The sequence below is a fragment of the Chroicocephalus ridibundus genome, chromosome 4, assembly GCF_963924245.1.
Source record: "Chroicocephalus ridibundus chromosome 4, bChrRid1.1, whole genome shotgun sequence".
In the NCBI taxonomy this organism is placed as follows: Eukaryota; Metazoa; Chordata; class Aves; order Charadriiformes; family Laridae; genus Chroicocephalus; species Chroicocephalus ridibundus.
Window position 1 is genome coordinate 56,261,253 of NC_086287.1, and position 22,118 is coordinate 56,283,370.

The 22,118-nt window shown below is 42.4% G+C and overlaps 1 protein-coding gene across 6 annotated transcripts in view; it reads left to right on the forward strand.

The window, feature by feature from the left end:
- The first annotated feature begins 1,883 nt into the window (after positions 1 to 1,883).
- BDKRB2 (bradykinin receptor B2) overlaps positions 1,884 to 22,118 on the forward strand; it is a 32,977-nt gene continuing 12,742 nt past the window's right edge. The window contains exons 1-4 of one of the 6 annotated variants that reach the window (XM_063333633.1): positions 1,884 to 2,047; positions 5,453 to 5,546; positions 6,359 to 6,437; positions 7,565 to 7,717. In XM_063333633.1, coding sequence (XP_063189703.1) covers positions 7,699 to 7,717 — 19 coding nt within the window. In that variant the 5' untranslated portion in view covers positions 1,884 to 2,047; positions 5,453 to 5,546; positions 6,359 to 6,437; positions 7,565 to 7,698. Of the gene's footprint in view, positions 2,048 to 5,452; positions 5,547 to 6,358; positions 6,438 to 7,564; positions 7,718 to 8,561; positions 8,771 to 22,118 lie in introns of those variants that run through there. The other 5 variants (XM_063333634.1, XM_063333632.1, XR_010070864.1 and 2 more) reach the window with 5 other exon arrangements.

A 22,118-nucleotide genomic window follows, 5' to 3' on the forward strand; every position in this document is an offset into this window, starting at 1 on the left:
AAGTGATTAAAGCTTTCACAATTGCAGTTGATGACTTTCAGCTGTGGCACCTTGCAGCCATCCAGGCAAGGGTTTTCTGACAAGTGTTTTCTCCAAACCCAGAAAATGATGGGGGGAGGAAAGGGGAGATTTCTCTCACTCACTTGAGTTCAGGCTGTTCTAGCTTTCTGCAAAAATATTGAAAATTCCACGTTTTACCTCCTTGATATTTGATCTTGGCTGCAGTATTACAAACGGCCACAGGTAACTGGGCTGCACGTGAAGCCTGGCTCCTGTGTTTGTTACCTCCCCCACTTCCCCGAACCACTAATGGTTGCTCCTTCACAGAGCTTTGTCTCTCTAAAGCTCTCGAGATGGTTGCAGGCATTTGTTTCCCCTTTCGGCAAGTCTCCATAGCGGACTGGCTGCTGGCAGCACCTGCCTCCCCTCCTGAAAAGGCTGTAGAGCACTCCACCTGCTCTTCCACAAGCTATCTGCATTCCTCAGGTGTAACTGAGTAGATCTGGCAATAGCTGGGGTTTGTTACCTTACTGCAAATGAGCCAGCAGAGTCCCTCCTGTGAACACACAAAAGATGTCTTAAAATCAAAGCAGAATTTTGCTGCACTCTTATTTGCAAAATTATGTTGAAGTTTATGCTAAATCCACGTCCATCCAAAAGAAAAATCTACAGAGAGTCCTAAAATGTTTATTCAGGTATGGAAGAACTTTAAAAAAAAAAAAAAGAAAACTAAAAATAAAATTCAGCATTAAGATCTTTGAGATTTGAGTTTACACAGTCCAACTAGAACTGGTGCAGGGAAAGCAGGGACAGACCAGGGGATGATTTTGCTGATAGGGAAGCATGACTCAACTAGTGGCAATAAAGAAAGAAAATGTACTGAGCGGCTATTATGACAGATCCAGAGAAACAAAAGGAAAATGACTAGAAAGCAAAGCAGTAATTCCTGTTGGAAAAAAGTGCAAGTCAGAGTATTGCCCTAGAACTATAAATGAAGAATCAATGGAGAGCAGGGACCAAGTACTTTCCCTGGTATCCCATTGATCTCGATATAGACCACGTATAATACGAACAGCCCCCAGTGTTTTCTTGAATCTTTTACTTTCGGAATTAGTATTTTGTGGGAAACTCAGAGTGTTCTTTTCTCTGCTCGCTTCTTATTTAAATGAAGATGTAGCCTTTCTGCAACCATGGTTGCCATTTCAGATTTCAGTTTAATTGCATAAATGTTAGAGGAAAAACAGCTATGCCTCTTAAGAACAGTGTAAAATTAGTTCTCTGTGAATTATCTCACATCCAGAATAAAAGTCAATGTAGCAGGAAAAAGGCTCTGCTTTGCTCTTAGGGTATCGTTCTGTTTCATACAGAGCTCTCATCCATAAGGTTGAAGAACGTTTGGTCCAATTTAAATCTTTAAGTAGTATTTGTATTCTGTATTTGTACTCAGCAGACCGAGTAGTCAGAAACCTCTGCTGAGGAAGAGCAGTGTCTTCCAGAAACAGAAACAGCGAATTTCTTTCCATGAAAGAGAAGTATGTAAGGCTGTAAATGAGATATTTGATCTTATCTGTTTTAAAGATCCTAGTCCTCCAAAAAGCTGACTTGTTTAACTCTTCATCATGTCTAACCCCAGCAAAAAAACATGTGCACTCACCATCCCCCAAAATCCAGATCAGATTTGTGTGTGTGTGTGTCGGCACATGTGTGCTTGCGCACAATTCTGGCAGCTGTTGTGCAAACACTTGACTGTTTTATACACATACTGTGGCACACCAATATTTTAGCTGTATTTGTGTTGTTTACCACCCATATTCAAATGACAGCGGTCTCATACTGGGCACAGTAGGCAAAAGTTGCTTTTAATATACAGCATGGGAGAAAATCCAGGAATATGATGTCATCAATGAGGGATGAGTCTGTTCTGTTCAGGGAGGGGCAGAAAACCAGAAGTTAGACTCATTCATACAACAGAAGGAGCTTGGCTGTTCCCGGAGACGTTTTGCGCTTCCCTCATTAGTACCTGCCCAGTGGTGAATTTGTAGTCAAGGTATGTGTTTCCGCTTCACTTTACTATGAAAAGTTCTCATTATTTAAATTCAGCAGAGTTTGTTGCTTCTTGGAAACCACTTCTTGAATTCTTAATATGTTTCTGGTTCAGTGACAAAAGAGCTGATGTTGTTAGTGCTCCAGGAGCACGGAGGAGAAAAAAAAATTGTTGCTAATGCGATTTTGTAACTTGTCAGCTTTTGCAGAGCTGTAGCATTTACAGAAAAGTGCTTTATTTCAAAGTACCCGACATACCAAAGGCACAGGGCTTTTCACCTGCCACACGTGCTAACCAGTATGTGGGCTACTGGAGGGAAAGGCTTTCTTCTGTCCAGAAGACATTTTGTGTCTCTAACCACACCGCGGGCACACGTTCTTTCATCTCCCCCCCCGCAAAAAAAAAAAAAAAAAAGTGCAAGCAGCTAACTTTGTTTTCAGCTGAGAAATTACCTACAAAACAGTAGGGAGAAACCAGAGGCAAATCTTTTCTGTACATACTGATCGTTTTCTCTCTGTTTATTATTTTGATCGTAAACTTTGTGGGGCAGGAGATGTGTATGTGTGTACCTTACGCTGCCAACCTGTCTCGCTTGCACTGGTTGAATGGCAAAAACTAAACCTTTAAAGATTTTTTTAGGTTACAAAGAAGAAGAGTTTTGGATGAACTTTAAGGAACATTATCAATTTCTTTCTAACATCTGTATCCGATAAAAAAATGCAGTAAGATCATGATTTATAAGATGTTGATAAAAACAAAGAAAAGCTTAGAACTGGGATTGTAATTAGGATCACATAACAAAATGACAAAAGGTTGAAATACATGCTATATTTTAGCTATTAATTTTCCATTACTTAGTATCCGGAGCAGCCATCTTAGCGTAATAATAGCAAAATAGCCATAAAGCCAAAAGAGTTCAAATAGTTTGTCATTAGAATCCTTGTTTTAATACACTGTATGTAATCCTACAGATGCCGTCTCCTAAGAGTATACTTTTATCTTAAACAGCTGTATATATTTTCTTAAAGAAGCTAGAAGACAGTTAGCTAGCAAAAAAAATTTCTATTTTTACATCACAGTCTCTAAGATTGAAGCATCTGGCTGTTGAGTAATGGGTCATATAATTGTTCTTTGCTGTCCTTTGAGAATGTGCAATCATTAAGAGAAAAAACGAAGAGAAGCATATTCGCACTTCGTGATCATTCATAGACTTCTGAATATAGTTGTATTGTTTTCAGGGGGAACAGTGAAAAGACAAAGAGAAGCAAGAAATGTACCCAGGTTAATAAAGCCTTTGGAACAGCCAGAGCAGTGACACCTCCAGAAAATCTTTGTCGGGTTTTCCACTGGGCCCTGAACGTGCTAGAACAAGATCAATTGAGTTACTCAGAGTTACCTGAACATTTTGTACCGACAATCCAACAAAACCCCCTCCTTTCCTACAGAGTTAGAGCTTCCTGAAATAAGGATCTCATCCTTGTACTGGAATGCAGCTTTAAAAAATTCTTATAGCTCTCTAATATTTGAAGTCTTTTCGCAGACAGGAAAAAGAGGAATTTAGGAGAATTTTAGCACATTCATTATGAAGACCCTAAAATTCACTGCCTAAGAATAGTCGGTGTTTGATAGTCTGTTTTTCATGGAAAGAAGCTCTTAGACACCCAATCCCCACTGTTTTCAAAGTCACAGTAGGAAAATAAAATCATATTGCAAGTCCAGGAAAACTTATCAGAGAACAGAGCTTTGCTTTCAAAACAAATTCCCTCCCAGTAACCAAGTAAACAGCAAAAGTACACCTGAACTCATTAGCAATGCTAATCAATATAAAGTTAAAAAAACCCTGAGAATAAATGCCATTTAGCTGAAAAGAGCCTGGCCCCATCCTCCTGACACCCACCCTTTAAGTGTTTATGAGCGTTGAGAAGATCCCCGCTCAGTCGTCTTTTTTCCAGGCTAAAAAGACCCAAATCCCTCAGCCTTTCTTCATAAGAGAGATGTTCCAGTCCCCTCATCATCTTCAGACGTGGTGGCAAAGCTGCTACATCCAACTTCAACAAAATGCTTCAGGACTCTTGATGTTCTCTGAAGGGGTGGATTTGGCTGACCTTTGCTGCTGTGCTGTATTTACCTCCCCTGCATGTTAACGCCTCAGCTCAGTTCAGGGAGGCAGGGCTGGTTTTTGTCAGCCCTGCAAACGCATCTGCTCATCCAGGTCTGCAGATCCACCAGTGCTGAGCTACACTAAGGCAGGCCGGAGTGGTGACAGTGTTGCAAACGAAGGCTTCCAACTAGGGATAATTTGCAGAGAATGGAGCTGTCAAAGCACAGAAATCTATTTCTCCCACTCACGTTATCTGAGATTAGAGGTAAACTCCACAAAAAAGAGAGTGGGGTATGGTTAGAGGTCCAGGTCTTTTTCATATTAACAGGATTTATACACATGTGCCCAGAGATAGAACTGGCCACAGATGGTTTCCCTCCTGTGGTGTCCCCGCTTTGGCAGAAGGGGGGACGCTGCAGGCACGCTCTTTGGGACCCGCACCCCTGTGTCTCGGGAGGTGCCCTGTCCCTTTGCCACAGCTGTACGATTTCCTATCAGCTGCCTGGCTGACTGAAACGCCGCTGCTCTGAAGTGTCGTGGGGTACCAAAGAAGGGCAGCAGGTTCCCTTCCAGAAGGGTGGTGTGAGCCCTCTGCCCACAGACACGGAGCAAAGCACCAACCCAAGCCCCTGTCTTGATGCAAAAGGTCAACTGCCCCGCAGAGAGTGGGTAGGTCAGGAAACTAAGTGTTCCATCAGGTCCCCTCAGCATTTTTGCAAAAAGCAGCTGTGAAGCCTTCATAACTCAAAGGTGGGACCTGATCATTAAACAAGTACATAGGAAGACAGAAATACTGCAGTATATGTCGCTGGGTTTTAGCTGAGGTCCACATGCACCTCTCATCTCCTTCTCCAGCAGTCTTTCCCTATAACAAGCTATACTCTAAACTCTCCATATTATTATTTGGCTTCCATTCTCGATTATAAGCTCCTTGAGGCAAAGCCTGTCTCTGTGCTTGCACAGCTTTTCCACATTGATTGTCAGCGAAGCCTCCGGTCATCAGTATCACACAGACAGTAGGGCAACATCTGCAGAGACCTGCTGCGGGTCCCACCTGCTGGACCTGGGCAAACAGCACACCAAGCAAATGGCCAGAGGAAGGGACATAAAAAAGTGATACAGTTAACCACACAGTCTAGAACCTCAGCTGGACAGAATGTTCACAGTGCCATTCATGTCATCACAGTAATGATAGTTTATGTCACAAGAAGTCTTACAGATCTCTGTGGAGTGATTTGCTCACCAGCAATGTGCTTACCAAACACGACAGGGTAGCCACATCCTTTTTCTGGCTGCTTTCTCCATAGGGAAAGGTCTGTGAAAGGCTTGTTTTCCTGGCTGTGAAATCAAGAGACAAGAAAGAAATCTACGTGGTGGGTGTTCCCTTAACTGTCGCAACAGGTAAACTTTGCTGTGGGATGCAAAATACACTCACAGTCAAATTAACTGTACAGCCTGAGCTCAATGCTGAACCTCAGCCAGTGATTCTTACAGCCAGTCTAGAGTCAGCAGGCTATTTATTATAATGGGCTCATCTCCTTAAAAATCTGTGATATCTGAGCTCAAGGATGGATTTCTTATTTCTTTATTTCCTTAGACTGAGTCATGTAAATCAACCCCTCCAGACACTGTGTACTCCGGAGAGCCCTTCCCCATGCTCCCCTCAGGCAGGATCCTGCTTTACCTGCTCCAGACCAGCTCACGGATGGCTGTTCTCCTTGGCATCACCCAGAAAGTTTTGCTGTTCCTGGTCTGTCCAGTGCTGGGCACTGGAAACACGCAAACCACTTTCTCCCAGAGTAAACAGCAAAAAGCAGGCAAAGAGTTAGTGGCACTAAAGGTGACCAGGAAATGTTTGCTTTGTGGAATTTCTCTCTCTTCTCTCTCTATACTCACATAGACATATATAAACACACAGACATATATACACCTGTGTAGACAAACACAGGTAGTTATTGGCATCTTGTCAGAGAAGTAAAATACATGTTCCTCTGCATAATTATGTTATCCATGCAGCCCTGTCCTGCTGGGGACAATCCTGCAGGGAGCCTCCGCCACTTCCTTCCTGGTTCCCACATTTTTACTTGGTACAAAAAGATTAACAAATATTTTCATCAGACAGTTCTGCTGCGTCCATCTGTTAGGATCAAGATTGTTGCATTTGTTTATTTCTTCTCCTTTGCTTGGGCAAGGATCTTTCTTTTTTCTTCTAGTTAATACCAAAATTTCCAAGCCATGAGGATCTGGGACTATCCCTCATGGGCAGATAAACAAACAAAAGCAGAGATCACAGTAAGTAACAAAGTCAAGTAACAAAGACGATAGACTAGCCATTTACAGAATGAGGGCAACAGTTTAAAACTTAAGAGCTTTCTAAATAGCTCTCCTTTTTTTTTTTTCCCTTCAGTGAGTTGCAAGTTCATTTTCAAAGTGCTACTATTCCAACCTGGTTAAAGTAGTCATAATGAATCAGATATGAACGCAATTCATGAATGGCTGGGATATTGTTCACAGAAGTATTAATTTATAACACACGTATTTTTTTAAAAACAGCATGTACAGACATGTTGCGTAAGACAGCTGTGTGCTCTCACCTTCTACGTACATCATTAAGAAACTTTTTTTTTTCTTTTTCATTAAAACAGTCACCTTATAGCCAAGAAATTCCAGCCAGCTGACTCAGCAACAGGGACATCTCCCAGAAGTAGAAGGGAGAAGTAACAAAGCGGAGTCAGTTTTTGTGGAGGTGTTTACTGCAATATTATGGAATATTAGTCTTTTTTGGAAATGGAAGAAGACAGCAGTTGGTTTTTTTTTTTCACAATAGACATAGTCTACAAATTGGCATTTGAATCATGATTACAGCTCATAACTGTACTGTATGAGACATCTGTAATGTCATTCTGATACACTTTGCTTCATGCATCACTATAGACAGGTCTATTGTATAAGTAGTTTCCACTGCACTATTGTGTCATTTTTATTTTTTTTTGAAAAGGTTTAAACGGAACATATTAACAAGGTTTGACTCAGGATAAATGAATTCGGGTCAAATTAAGTTTGCAAAAATTGAATAAAGATTCGACTTGAAATACCAGAATCAAACAATTTCGAATTTTGTACTATTTTGAAGCTAGGGATCCAAACCATGTGAACTATCTAGGTTTTGTAACATTTTAAATGAAAATCCCAGATAAAACTCTTATAACTTTGGTATATACCTGACTCAGGCACAAATCCTTATTTGATATTTGTTTTGTAACCCTTTTCCCTTGTGGGAAATTAAAGCCAGCCTTCCTTCCTTCCTCCCTTCCTTCCTCCCTTCCTCCCTTCCTTCCTCCCTTCCTCCCTTCCTTCGTTCCCAGCAGCAGCATTTCTCCTCTGTTTGCTTTCTTTAGCAGCGTTATTTTCTCTTCCAGAACTCGCATCCGCTCGTTTCCTCTTCACTTGTTCCTGCCCTGACATCCCGCCACCAGCCTTTGCTGCCTGCTGCAGAGAGCTGTCGCCTGCGATTCTGAACAGTGCTCTGTGTTCTACAGCGGTTGCAAAAGGGATGGTACGCGAGTTCAAAGGTGAGGTGACATGATGAACTTAAATTAGAACCTTTTTCAAAATTAACAAAGCTGGTCAGAAGACAAAAATTTCTGTTTCACAGAAAAATTGGGAAGGGCAGAAAGAAGTGAAATTTCCATCCAGAATTAAAGATTCTTGACATTTTTAACAAAAGCAAGAAACCAAAGCACAGAACACATGGACACGCAGAGGAGAAATCCGCCTGGGAATGGGTAGCACAGATTAGGGATTTTGAACAAGGCATCCTCCTTCTTAAGCAAATGCCTGGGGATAAGCTGTGCTGAGTTGGGCTCTTTCATTCATTCTTTTTTGGAGCTGTTCCACTTTATAAAGATAATAAAATGTTTAGTTGGCCAGACAAAGCAAGAAAAAATCTAAGTCTCCTGCTAAAATGTTAGCAGTCAGTACATCTCCTCCTTTGTTCGAGACCAGAAATTACATCTTTACAATATTTTCTGTTAAATTCCCCAAATCTTTTCTGAGAAATCTTTCTTTTAAAATCAGTTTCTCCAGAAACTTCCTGTTTTGATAGTCATTTTAATAGGAAAAGAAAATTCCCCTCCTCACAAGATTTCACAAAATATGTCCTACATAGCTGTAGTAACACGCGAGCGTGAGGTACCGGAAAGTGTGAACCATTAACTGTTACCACTGTGCAGACAGGAGAAAGTCTCTGACCTTGTGTCAGGCTGCAGAGCCACCCTGTGACAACCCTGCACCAGGTGACTGCTCAGTCTTTGAAGGATCTTTGGGTTTTCTCAGCTTTGGGCTCTTTGAAGAAGCTGTGGCATATGCTAAGGGAATCTATCTCTCTAACTAAATTCGCACCGTGTCTTTTTTCAGTTGGCTCTGACATTCCGGAAAGATCAGATAGACATACCTTCTCGGTGAACACCAGTGCTCAAAACCCACGCACACAGAGCACAAAACAAACTGTCTGCACCAGATTCCAGCAAGGCTACGACATCTCCTGTTGCTAACAAAGGGATGACAATAAATTGACACACAGTTTAATTTCAGAACACTGGCAAAGCATGAAAAGGCAAAAATAAAACCGTAGTCCAAACACTGACTGTGTACATCGGTGTTGTAAATCACAGCACTTCTCAGCTGCAGAAGTGGCCTGAACCTTCCAGACCTCTCAGTGTTGAAAGCCACATGGATGTTTGTACAACTTAATCACCGAATCCCTATCAGTGTGTATTCAAATTCTTAGCTCTTCAGTAGAAATAAGGTGTGTTCCCACGTAAGAATTTTTGTCATTAGAGTTCCCCTGGGTTTTCAGCAGAAAAACAGACTATATTTGGATGTATAACCAATTTTGTCTGCTGTGACTATCAAAGCAATTGCAATATGGTCTGAAGTTTGCTGTAGTTAGTCACACACACACACACGCCATTTCTAATATGTACGTTTGGTTTTGAGCTCTCCTCTGCAGCACACAGGCTGCGCTGATTTTTAACCGGGATATCTGAAAACTGACCTCTTTCCAATCGCAAATGCTGCGTGTATGGCTAAGTCAGGAGCAGAGACATGAAAATAATACAAAATGACTGTCGCAGCTGCTCAAGCAACAGCATAGCAGGACACGTTTGACCTAGGAAGGCAAAATGGCTTTCTGAAATTTATCATTTTAGAAGTGAAGCACGTTCCAGACTAGAATTCTCCTTGAGAAGGGAACTCACCAGCACTCGCACTGCTGCACTCTGCTTTTAGAAGTTCTTAAAAGAATATGAAATTAAAAAAAACCCCAACAAACAAACAAAAAAAACCACAAAACAAACCACTGATTATTGTAGTAGAGACAACCTGCCATACAGACAATGAGTATCATGTCATACTTGTATTGCCTTCTGTCACACAAACCAGTGATGCTGGGGATCGTTCACTGGGATGGTCTGCGAGAAAAGCTTTTCAGGAGGTTGAAATCTGAGTTTACAGTTTAATGTAGATTTTGAGGTATGTCTGGAGCTGTTGTCAGTGGTTCTAAATTAAACTGAGACCATCTTAAGAAGCCCATGTGGTAGAAGTGCTAACTTGAGCAATCTGGATAAATATCATCTCCTCTGATTTCTACCTGCTTGAAATTAATTGAACTTTATACAGCCAATCATACTTTCTAGCCTATTCCATTGTCAGAGCCCAATGTGCTGTTTGAAAACCGCACCGCTACTCAGTGAAGCCATCCGTGTATCTCTTTGGTGGAAGGCATTAAGAGAACACAAGGCATCATTACTAATTCATAGAGAGGACAGATTCTGCCTGCGGTGCCCTCTGCACTGAGGACTCCTCTGCTTGCACAGAGCCATCAGCCTGTGGCTCAGCAATAGATAAAGTAGTAGTGACTGAAACACTTCCAGCTGCTGGTGGGGATGACAGTTTGTAGTTGCAAATATGTTTTGCAGACGCAGTAGGACAGTTTAGAACATCTCTTATGTTTTTGCAAAATGCAACAGAGACTTGATCAACTCCAGAGTTAAAGAATCAGTTACCTGTATGATAAGAAATGATGAAAACAGGAGCTGTCAAAGAAACAGCTATTAAACTTTGGGACAGCAGCCAGTCAGCCACACGTACTTCCTTACAGCCTTCCGTACATCCTTCCGTACAGCCACACGAGCTTCCAACCTTTGCAATGAGAGACAGTCAGGCGTTTCTCAAAAGCCATACTTGTGAGAGCCAGTTGTGAAACTATGCAAAAAATGTTGCATTATTACAAATACACTTGACAACACCGTAAACGTGATAGCAACTGGGGGCACTAGAGATGGCAAATCTCTGCCTTTTTTCTAAATGGCTGCTACAACGTTCTCAAGGTGCTAGAAGAAAAGTGCTTTCAGGGCACAGAGCCAGTTCATCTGAAAGGCAAATCTCTCCATTAAGTATTTAATGCACAAAGGGAGCAACATTGGCAAATACTGTTTGGCCATTCTATTCACATTTTGCCTAGTCACGAGAACTTAGAGCTGCTACCCAGGGAAACGAGCAGTATTTCAATTGCTAAGAGAAAGGAGCAGTTAAACTGAGCTGAAGAGGGCTGGTAGGAGTAATTCAACTAACAGCAAAGCTTTAGAGGACGCCCACGTGCCTGTTGGTGAGGGAGCCTTAAGTGGAGGTTTGTGCATCGCTGAACAGCTCTTCAGTGCCTCCGCTACAGCAAGGAGAATAAAGGAGCATCAGTTGATACATCTTCTTGGGGAACAAAAGTGCTTCAGGACTTACAGTTTTTCCCTTATTATTCCACCTTTGTTGCTCTATGGATATCGTCCAATGCTTTCTGCAGGATATTCCCATTGTTCTCCATAATGGAGATATCAAGCAACTTATGTCACTGGCACACTTACTTCATCAGTGCTCTCCAATCTTTCGTACTGAGATCAGCCCTGTAACTACTTAATTAGTTGAACCCCAAGACCGGTTCTGAGAACCTACCCTAGGAACAGTTCCTCCAGCCCACCTCTCAAGAGCTGTCATCAACTAGTTGAAAATTCCCGTATTTCTTTCCCAGCTTAGCTATTTTCACCATGGTACTTGCAGTAGTTCTGATCTATCTGGGTTTCAGGAAAGGTTGTTTTCTAAAGCAGGAAATTCTTACTTTAACAAAGAAATATAATCTAGCTGCGCAAGCTACTCTTGATAAAATCACTAGCATTTTGTTTCTTTATCACTGGATACAGGTTACCTTAGCTATTCACTGGGATGAAGGTATTGTCTGACGCTTGATAGACGCATTGTGCTGTTTGATACCATCAGACCTGCCATTTCACATGACGGTAGACTCCTGCAATAGATATTAAATGGGTCTCACAACGTTAGTGCGTAAAACTCTGAAGTTTTCAGTGGGATGGGGTACAGCAATCCCTTGTCTACAACAGAGAATTCACACAGTGCCAGCAGTGCCTTGGGGAGGGGATATAACCTCCTTTGACCCTACTTCAACCTGTTAAACCTACATGTCACATCATAAAATCAGGAAGTTCATGGTCTCTCACTTCTCCTCCTATTTCAACTAATCTTTGCGAGTTGTGATCACTCAGTTGTGATCATTCCACTCTGTAGACAGATACCACGAGTCCCAGATTTCTCTCTCTCCTGACCCTAACCCTAATGCTAGTTGTTGGCTGAGCTTTGGACAACGAGCACTCATGGTTAACCTTACCTGTTCTCATATGGGGAATGCCAAAAAGAACAGAACTAAATATCCCGTCAGCCTCGCAGAGTGAGTTTGTGGTCAGTTTTCTCCCGTTTGAATATTTTCCTTTTCAGGATGTCGAAACATTTTGAGCAAACACAGTAAAATACACACGGAAAAAGAATAGATTCAGCTGTGACTCGAGTGCATTGTGTAAGAGTAATGTGCCTGGCTGTGAGAGAATCTGAAAGTTATCACCTTGGTTAAGGGAGACACAAAGCTACTCTGTGAGGACTCCTCACACCAGGTCCTGGAGCAAAGTCGCACTAACTCTAAGGCGGCAGGAGTGGGGTGTCCATGAAGATTAAGCTCCTGGAGAATTAAAGAAGATTAGAGAGACTTGGGCACAACAGCAAGTAATTCTGTATTCACAAGGAGAGAGAGGAGTTCTGAGACTGATATATTTTCCAAAGATGTAAGAATTAGATTCATGTCCCTGCTTCGACAATTATGTAATTATTTATACTCATTTGAAATAGCTTCATCAAGAGAAATAGTCTCAATCAACATTATTTGATAGCCTTGTGGCCTTTTAGTATACAAGCATGTGCATCACCTAACTTCCAGATTTTGTTCCAAGTTAAGCAGAGTGGAGACTTGGAAACAGGTCACTCATCTGCCCAATGATTACAAAGTGAGGAACAAATTGGCTTATGCTTGGTTAACACTGAGATTTAAGAGCATCATATAGTTCCTTCCTTTGTAGACATATATCATGTTAAGAAAGCTGGGGATGGAGGAAAAAATAACTCAGTAAACCAGAACAGCTTAAACTATCTCAGAGGTATTTGAATGGCAGAAATTGAAGGGTGTACTGGGAGAGGGAGGAAAGCAGTGATCTTCTCTATTTTCAGAGTAGTTTGATAGTTTTTTAATCCATCTTCTTTCTCTGCTCGTGAACTACCATGCTAAAAGTTGCTGAACAAGTACACGAAGTTCTTCCACTGTGTTTACTAATCCATCATTTACAAAAGGGAAGGGAAAAGCTGCACAGCGTTAACATAATAGAAATCTCCAGGAAAACAAAACATTAAACCAGTTATTCAGGTCTAAATTTAACTTAGGGAATTGTTGCTGTGAGCACATCGTTATGTACAGGTCTTGTATGTATAAAATTTTCCATTTTTGATGGCCCCAGAGTTACAAACCTCATTTTACGTTTATTGCCAAATTATTTCAAATATTAGCAGAAGGTTTATTGTTAAAAAAAATAGCTGAGGGATTTACCCTCATATTTCCTTCCTTTGTCCAAACTGTGCCTTGTTATGATATGTCTCAAAACAACCCTAGAACAATATTCAAGAGATTTGGCATGTCATATTATTTATTCGCTTCTACCCTTCCCTTTTTAATTTAATGAAGCTTTAAAGCAGCCTTTCTCTGCAAGAGGAATGTTCTCACCCAGTGTATCACCAATGGCAGTGATCTTCTGGGATACTTTCTGAAATCCAGGATCTGTGAAAGGTTTCCATAAAAGAGGAATTATACAGCTCCAAAGAACAGCTAAGTGAGCTAACACATGCAACAAAATCTTTACGGCGCTTAGTTTTAATAAGTTTGCCCAAGCTCTCCATCCAGCCCTTGTGCTCACCACAGACTGGGAGTAAGTCACGTAGCGTCACGTAGTGTTGTAACAGCTCATCTGGTAAAGTTACTGCTAATGAACAATACAATAATGTTATAGATTGTGGCCCAATAATTGACAGGAACCAGTCCAATTAATCAAATTAGTTTATTAAGCAAGCGGCAACAAGCAAAACAGCGCTGGGCGGCCGGGGAGTCTTTGCTCCGCCAACGGCGCGCACCCACTTCCCGAAAGTAGCTGATTATATATTCTTCTGGTTCCCGTATACGTGTCAATCCTGGTATATTCTGTGTCTGAGCGATGTGTTGCTAGGGGGTCGGTCTTGTCCCGCCTCCTGGTGGTCGTGAGGCTGAAGGCTCCTCATCTTTATCGGTGTCCTTTGGGTGACTCATTTCAGCTTATCGCACAACTTAGCTCTTCCCTTTGAAGTGTTAAAGCACACCAGATGCCTGTGATTTAGGTATTGAGGTGTCAAAGTGCACCAGATAGCACACCAGATGCCTATGATTTAGGTATTGAGGTGTCAAAGTGCACCAGATAGCACACTGGATGCCTGCGATTTAAGTATGTGAAGGGTCAAAACATTGTAATTTTTCACCAGCCTTTAAGAAAGCCTGATTTGATTAACAAACATGATTTTATTTATTACAATCCCCCCTTTTTCTTTTACCATTTTGTTCATCAAATCTTTGGAGTTCAGCGTGACTTAAAGCTAATGTTTCTTCTATTGCTGATTCCTTATCTAATGGCTCGTATTTAGCCCTGATAAGCATTAAATGGGCAGCTTCCAGTCTGCCCTTTACAATTTCAATTACTTTGTTCAATATACAAGGGCCAAATGTTAATCCCAAAATTAATAGTATCATAGGTCCCGCGATGGTAGACAATAGCGTAGTCATCCACGGGGAATAATTGAACCAAGATTCATACCAACTTTGCTGTGCTTCTCTTTCTTTCTTTCTTTTTTCTAATCCTTCTCGTAGTTTTGTCATGGTGTCTCTAACTACTCCAGTGTGATCTGCATATACCCAGCATTCCTCATCCAGAGCAACGCACAACCCCCCTTGCTGTTGTTGTAGTAGTCCCAGTATCTGTTCCATTAGGTATCCCCTTATCTGACGAGAGGGATATTTCTCCCGCTGGTACTTCATTCGGTCCCACCAGATCAGGGTCATTAGGGACTATTTCTTTCTTTATGTGTATGAGTCCCCCTCTATCGGTTCCAGGTTCCCAATACCGTATTCCCCAAGTTTTTCCCAGAAGCCACCCCTCATCAAGAGGTTGTTGTATAGTTAATTCTAGATGGATGCAATTTCCGGGATTGATAATTCCCCCAGATCGATCACGCTGTGGGGGCCTGCATCCCTGAGGGCCCCATTTAACTGTCAAGTATCTATCTGGCCCTGCTGCTGGGTTCCAGTTTGAGGCGATCGTTTCACATCCCCAATAAGCACAATAATACTGGTTGGGAGCATTGCAATATGTTCTCCCGGAATTGGAGCTTGGACACAGATAATACCCCATAAGATTTAAACAGGGTTTTATGGGAGCTAACTCACATAAGTGTGTTTTAAATGTCGGTGCCCCAGGACTCGTGACAGTTTGAATCACGTGATGATCCTCCCACCTACTTAATGTCCATTTAAATGGTTGGTGAGAGTATCCGTGTACACCTACAAGATTTAGTAAAATTAGAATTAGAGTGTGGCGAGAAGGGTGGAAACCCGGCCGGTTGATAAGTTTAGTTTGAACACTCACTCCAGTTACCCAGTCCTTTTCAGTGCTATCACTCCTGCCGGGGCATTTCGTGCGATTCCCTTGGTTAACCCTGAGGCAGTCCTCCCAGTGTCTTTGTACAGTCCCACTCTTTGGGTTCTGTTCTCCACAGCTTTTTACTCCTCTGCCTCGCTCGTCGACTCGGTTGTTTCGAGCCACGAGGGGTATCATCTTCTCGGCAGCAGGGGTAGTCTTCAGGAGAATAAATGCAATTTTTAGTCACTTGCTTCTGTGCATTTCAGGTGAATCGCACTGAACCCCTTTAAGTGTCTTGCGACAACACACTTTAATAATGTCAATTACAAATGGAGCAGGTTCGCTAGGGTGATAGCAATAGTACTCGGGTTTAATACCCCGTGCAAATATCTCCCGCCATTCACTAGATTGCTCCTGGATTTCACCATTAAATATTTTTATGTCTAGAGCCAATTTGGTGAGCTCACGCTCTTTGTCCCCACAAGGTTGGCAAACCCCTCGAGGGGGTATCCTGTAACGGCAATGGGTCCCCCTCCGTTCTCGACACCCTTTACAAATAAAACAAATAAAAAGGATAACAGTTACAGCTCAGAATGTCACACTTGATTCTTATGTCCCCTGTATCACCGTAACCGTACCCCACCGATATGCTGTAGTCGCTCACTTGTACCACAGTTATATGTGTGTCCATTTACAACCTCCTGAAGGCAATCTTCAGATCTCCAGGCGGGCTTGTCACTTCCCAAGAACAGTCTTTTAATGGTCCTTTTACGCGGCTCGCATGGGTCCAGCCTCTCTCTGCTGTCCGGATGGCTGTTTCTGTGGTGAGTGAAACGAGATAGGGCCCTTCCCAACGCGGGGGGGGGGGGGGGGGGGGGGGGGGGGGCGGTTAATGAGGACTCTTTGCATGATTTGATTAGCACTTTATCTCCTGGCTTTATGTTATGCATGGCTACATCCAAGGGGGGTCTCTGTACTACTAAGCCCTTATTCCGCAGCTTTACTCTCCTGGCCGTGAGTTGAATTATATAAGGTCTAATTTGTGAATTTTCAAGTTGGGGGTGGTCCTGCGGAATTTCTAAATCGCATGGCATCCCATATAACATTTCAAAGGGGGAAATTCCTACATCAGTTCGGGGCTGTGTTCTTATATTCAATAGTGCTAAGGGGAGGCACTTTACCCATGACATCTTAGTTTCTAACATCAATTTTGTGAGCTGTTTCTTTATTTCCCCATTTACTCTTTCTACCTTTCCCGAGCTTTGTGGATGCCAGGGAGTATGATATTCCCATTTTGTCCCCAAAGAGGAGAGAGCTTCCCTTGCTATTTTTGAAACAAAATGGGAGCCCCTATCAGAGTCTATTACCTCAATGGATCCATACCTAGGGATTATATTTTCCAGCAAAGTCTTCACTAAGGTTTGAGCGGTGGCTCTAGCTGTCGGGAAAGCTTCCACAAAATGGGTTAGGTGGTCTATGATTACTAATAAGTATTTATATTGTCCCACCTTTGGAAGTTCAGTGAAGTCTAGCTGGATTTTAGCAAATGGTCTGTGAGCCAGTTCTCTTCCCCCCAGGGCTTTTTCCCCGTAACTGATGTTTATTGACCCTTTTGCATGTCATACATTCGCTAACTATTCTCTTTGCTATATTGTATACACCAATGCACATATACTTTGTGGCAAACTGATCCACTAACGCCTGAGTTCCCCAATGGGTGTTCTCATGGAATTTTTGCGTGATTTTCAAAGCCAGAGGTTTTGGGAGAACTTCCCGGCCATCCGGGAGTTTCCACTTTCCTTTTTCTGTCTCCCTGATTCCCATCTGAGTCAGCTTATCTTTTTCCTGCACTGTAAAACTCAGGATTGAGTGAATTTTTCCATGTAGATGGCAATGGCTATACTTGGGGTTGTCACGTTCATCATAAATTAGACATCTGCAAGGGACTGCATCGATTCCAAAATCCTTCCAACACTCATAACATGGGAATTCGTCTGATTCCTTTCCACAAGTTATACAGTCCTCCCGAGTTCTTTTAGTCTGGATCACCATTAATGCTGCTCTTTTTGCTTCTTGATCAGCAAGATTGTTTCCTCTGACTAATGGGCTTAATCCTTTTTGGTGTCCTTTTAAATGTACTACGGCTATTCCCGCTGGTCCTCATAATGCTTGTAAAACCTGGATTATTAATTCCTGGTGTATTAATCCTTTTCCTTGAGAATTTATTAAACCCCTTTCTTCCCAAATTTTTCCAAAAGTATGCACTACGCCAAAGGCATATTTTGAATCCGTATATATGGTTCCAATTTTACCTTTTAAAAGTTGCAAGGCTCTTAATACAGCATATAGTTCACAAGCCTGTGCAGACCAACTAGGACTCAGAGGTCCTGATTCTATTACACTAAATGTTTTTCCATCAATGATTGCAAATCCTGATTTTCTCTTTCCTTCAACTGCCCGGGATGATCCATCTACAAATAGCTTTTCTCCTTCTCCAGGTTCTTCCTCATCTAAATCTGGTCTGATTTTCGTTTGCTCGTCAATGTTGTAAAGACAATCATGATTTATTTTGTCACTCGGCTCCCCATACAAAAACTGTGCTGGATTCTGCACGCTTGTTACCTCGAGTTCCAGTTTGGGAGAGGAGATTAGGATGCCTTCATATTTTAGGAGCCGGGCGTCTGTTATCCATTTGTCAGCTTTTTGTTGCAAAATTCCCCTGATGTTGTGAGGCAATAATACCCTCAATTCTTCTCCAAAGGTAATTTTATGGGCTTCCTCTACCAAAAGGGCTGCGGCTACTATCGCTTGAAGGCAGGTAGGCCAACCCCTACTTACGGGGTCCAGGAGTTTAGATAAGTATCCCACAGGTTTCTTTCTTCCTGCCCATTCTTGTGCTAATACCCCAAATGCGGTCCCTTCATCAACATTGATAAATAGATAAAATGGTTTCTTTACATCTGGCAGGCTCAAAACTGGGGCGTTTACTAAATCAGTTTTTAGTGTTTCTAATTGTTTATCATCATCCTCCGACCATTTCAATAATCCATCCTTAGTTAATTTGGTATAGAGGAACTTCACCTTTTTGCTATAGTTCTCAATCCATTGCCTGCAATAGCCAAAGAGACCTAATAATTGCCTAACCTGTCTTTTAGTTCTAGGAGCCGGTAATTACAATACGCCATTCACCCTTTCGGGGTCTAATTTCTTAGTTCCCTTGCTTAATCTGTGTCCCAGATATTTTACTTCTTTCTCAACAAATTGTAGTTTTGATTTTGATACCTTCAATCCTTGTAAACTCAAAAAATTTAGTAACTTAATACTCTCCTGCCTCACTTTTTCTTCGCTATCACCAGCTAGGAGCAAATCATCCACATATTGGACCAGTGTGACTCCTTCACTTAACTCATACCCCTTCAGGATTTGTTCTAAGGCTTGTCCGAACAAATTCGGAGATTCGGTAAACCCTTGGGGCAATACCGTCCACCGTAATTGTTGTTTCCGATGGTTATCTGGGTCTTCCCATTCAAAAGCAAAGTAATCTCGGCAATCTTCTTTGAGAGGGCATGCCCAGAATGCATCCTTCAGATCTATTACACTATACCATTGATTATCGGGCCCTATTTGACTCAGGAGGGTGTGTGGATTCCCCACCACCGGGAATCTAGCTATTGTTCTCTGGTTAACTTCTCGTAAGTCATGTACTAACCTATATTTTCCATCCGGCTTTTTTTACAGGCAGGATGGGAGTATTAAAAGGAGACATAGAGGGTTCTAGCAACCCCTTTTCAAATAATCTTTGGATCTCAGGTTTCAAACCTAGCCTCCCTTCTCTAGGAAGGGGGTATTGTTTTATCCTGACTGGTATTTCTGGGTTCCTTATTGTTACTGAAAAGGGTTCAATATCTAACTTACCTACTGTTTCTGGGGTGTACCAGACTTCAGGATTTATTTTCTCTTCATCTATTACTCGTAAGGGACACAGTTTAATTTTTAGTGTTTCATTTTTTACTTCTAAGCCAATTCCTAATTCAATCATCAAATCTCAGCCCAATAAATTATAGTCTGCTTCAGGCATGAGTAGCAGGGACCCCATCCCTACCTTAGAATGGGTTTCAAAAAACACATCCTTTATTATGGGTACTCCAAAAGGTTCTCCTTTTGCTCCAATAACCTGTATAGTCGCCGAGGATATTTTACATCCTTGGGGCAATTTTTGAATGGTAGATCTTTCTGCTCCCGAGTCCACTAGGAACTCAATTTCTCGTTGCTGGGGACCCACTTTTAGTTTTATCAAGGGCTCTGGTTTTTTCTCGGGTTCCCAGCAAATAGAGCCCCTGACACCCCTAGTCTTCTTTGAACATTTTCTCATCCATCATTCTCTTTCTGCGGTCCTTTTTAACATGCCCTTTTCCTCCACAATAAAAACAAACCACAGTTCCCCATTCTCTCCCTCTTAAAGGTTTTTGGGTCTCCTGTCTTATCTGGCGAGCTTCAAACCCTTTTCCAGGGGTTGACGTCCTCTGCCCTTCTCTGACTGCAGCTACCAACATTCTGGCTTGTTTCTTATGTATTTCCTCCTCCCTGCGGACATACACTTTCTGGGCTTCCCTTAACAATTCATCCAAACCCCTATCCTGCCAATCCTCCATTTTCTCCAGCTTCTTTCTAATGTCCGTCCATGATTTAGCTACAAATTGGGTTTTTAACAAGGCTTGCCCTACCGGTGTACTAGGGTCCAGCCCTGAATACAATTGGAGGTTCTTTCTCAATCTCTCTAACCATTCTGTAGGGGTTTCATCTTTCTTTTGATGTTCACTAAAGGCTTTGTTTATATTCTGTCCCCTAGGGACAGATTCCCTTATCCCCTGGACAATTATGGTCCTCAGATCTTGCATATGGCCTTTGTCTATTTCATTTTGGTTATTCCAATTAGGTCTCTGAAGAGGCCATTTAATATCTGCCGCAGGACCCTGCTGGTGTTGTTGGTCCCAAATCCTCATCCCAGCTCTCCTGATCATTTCCCTTTCTTCTGCAGTGAACAATATGCCCAATATGGCCTGCAGTTCATCCCAGGTATAAATGTTGGGTCCTAGGAATTGGTCTACCCGTTCTGAAACTCCTAGGGGATCCTCTAACAAGTTTCCCATTTCTTTCTTAAATTCCCTAACATCCCCAGAGTTCAGAGGGACAGAAACATATCCCATGCCAGGTTGCGCTCCCCCCATAGCAACTTCTCTAAGCGGATATAAGTTACTTTTATCCTCCCCCATCCTAGTTTGACTTCGAGTTACTCGTCTAGTTTCAGAAGAACCAGAGGGAGAATCTATATTGAAAAAGTCTGGCGCTGTTGGGGGCGGTGAAGGCTGTGGCGGTGGTGCTGGTGGTACATAAGGGGGGGGTGAGGTAGGGATTTCATCCTTATCCCGGGGTTTTTTCCTACCCCCCTGTGTCTTCTCTCTCAAGTGATATAGATTTATCCTAGTCTCTGACCTTATCCACAAGTGTGCATATTCACTCTCCTCCAGGCTAAAGGGTTCCTTAGAATTAACATAAATATGTAAAGCCTGGCATATCCAATCTTCAAAGGACCCAAAAACGGGCCAATACAGGTGGTCACTTCTAATTTGTTTCCCACCCCAAACTTCCATACAATAATGTATCATTTTTGCTTTATCCTTACCCTCCCTAGAAGGGTAATCATCCCAATATTTAATCATTAATCCTAACGGACTGTCTGGCGGTATCTGGGGTAACCTAACCTTAGGCACTGACCCACCCATGGGATCAGAAGGCTTGCTTTTCTTCTGTCCCATCTTCCGGAGTGCCTTTACACACACACACAATCTTTTCCCCCTGTTCGTGGCCCAGTCCCTCGCGGGAGATGGGAACCGCACTACTAAGGGGTCCGCACTCGCTTCGTCCTCAAGTGGACGTCTCACACAGGCACACTCCGGGATACCCAACCCCAACCGAATGGATCACCGGCTTATACTTACTCACTCCCGAGTCTTCGTTCGGGTCTTCATGCACAAAGTTTACGGGGTTGCCGGCTTTTATTTGCTTGCTGCCGAATTTCGAGTTCGTCGGTAGAGGTTTTGGGTGTAAAAACCCCCAACAGGGGCTGCTTACTCAGCGGGGCGACCCCCCCGTGAGGTTTACAGCCAAATTGCCTCTATCCAAGTCACGGCACCAAATTTGTTATAGATTGTGGCCCAATAATTGACAGGAACCAGTCCAATTAATCAAATTAGTTTATTAAGCAAGCGGCAACAAGCAAAACAGCGCTGGGCGGCCGGGGAGTCTTTGCTCCGCCGACGGCGTGCACCCACTTCCCAAAAGTAGCTGATTATATACTCTTCTGGTTCCCGTATATGTGTCAATCCTGGTATATTCTGTGTCTGAGCGACGTGTTGCTAGGGGGTCGGTCTTGTCCCGCCTCCTGGTGGTCGTGAGGCTGAAGGCTCCTCATCTTTATCGGTGTCCTTTGGGTGACTCTTTTCAGCTTATCGCACAACTTAGCTCTTCCCTTTGAAGTGTTAAAGCACACCAGATGCCTATGATTTAGGTATTGAGGTGTCAAAGTGCACCAGATAGCACACTGGATGCCTATGATTTAAGTATGTGAAGGGTCAAAACATTGTAATTTTTCACCAGCCTTTAAGAAAGCCTGATTTGATTAACAAACATGATTTTATTTATTACAAATAATACATGGCATTTATAAATATTACAATAGGAATGATAGATGATAAGAGCTGTATGGCATTACTTTTCTGACTAAATGTGTGCTTTCTCTCCTCCTTGCTTCAGAGAAGGAAGAGGAAATATTGCTGTGAGGAAAGCGGTTAATTTAAAAAGTTAGCTCTTG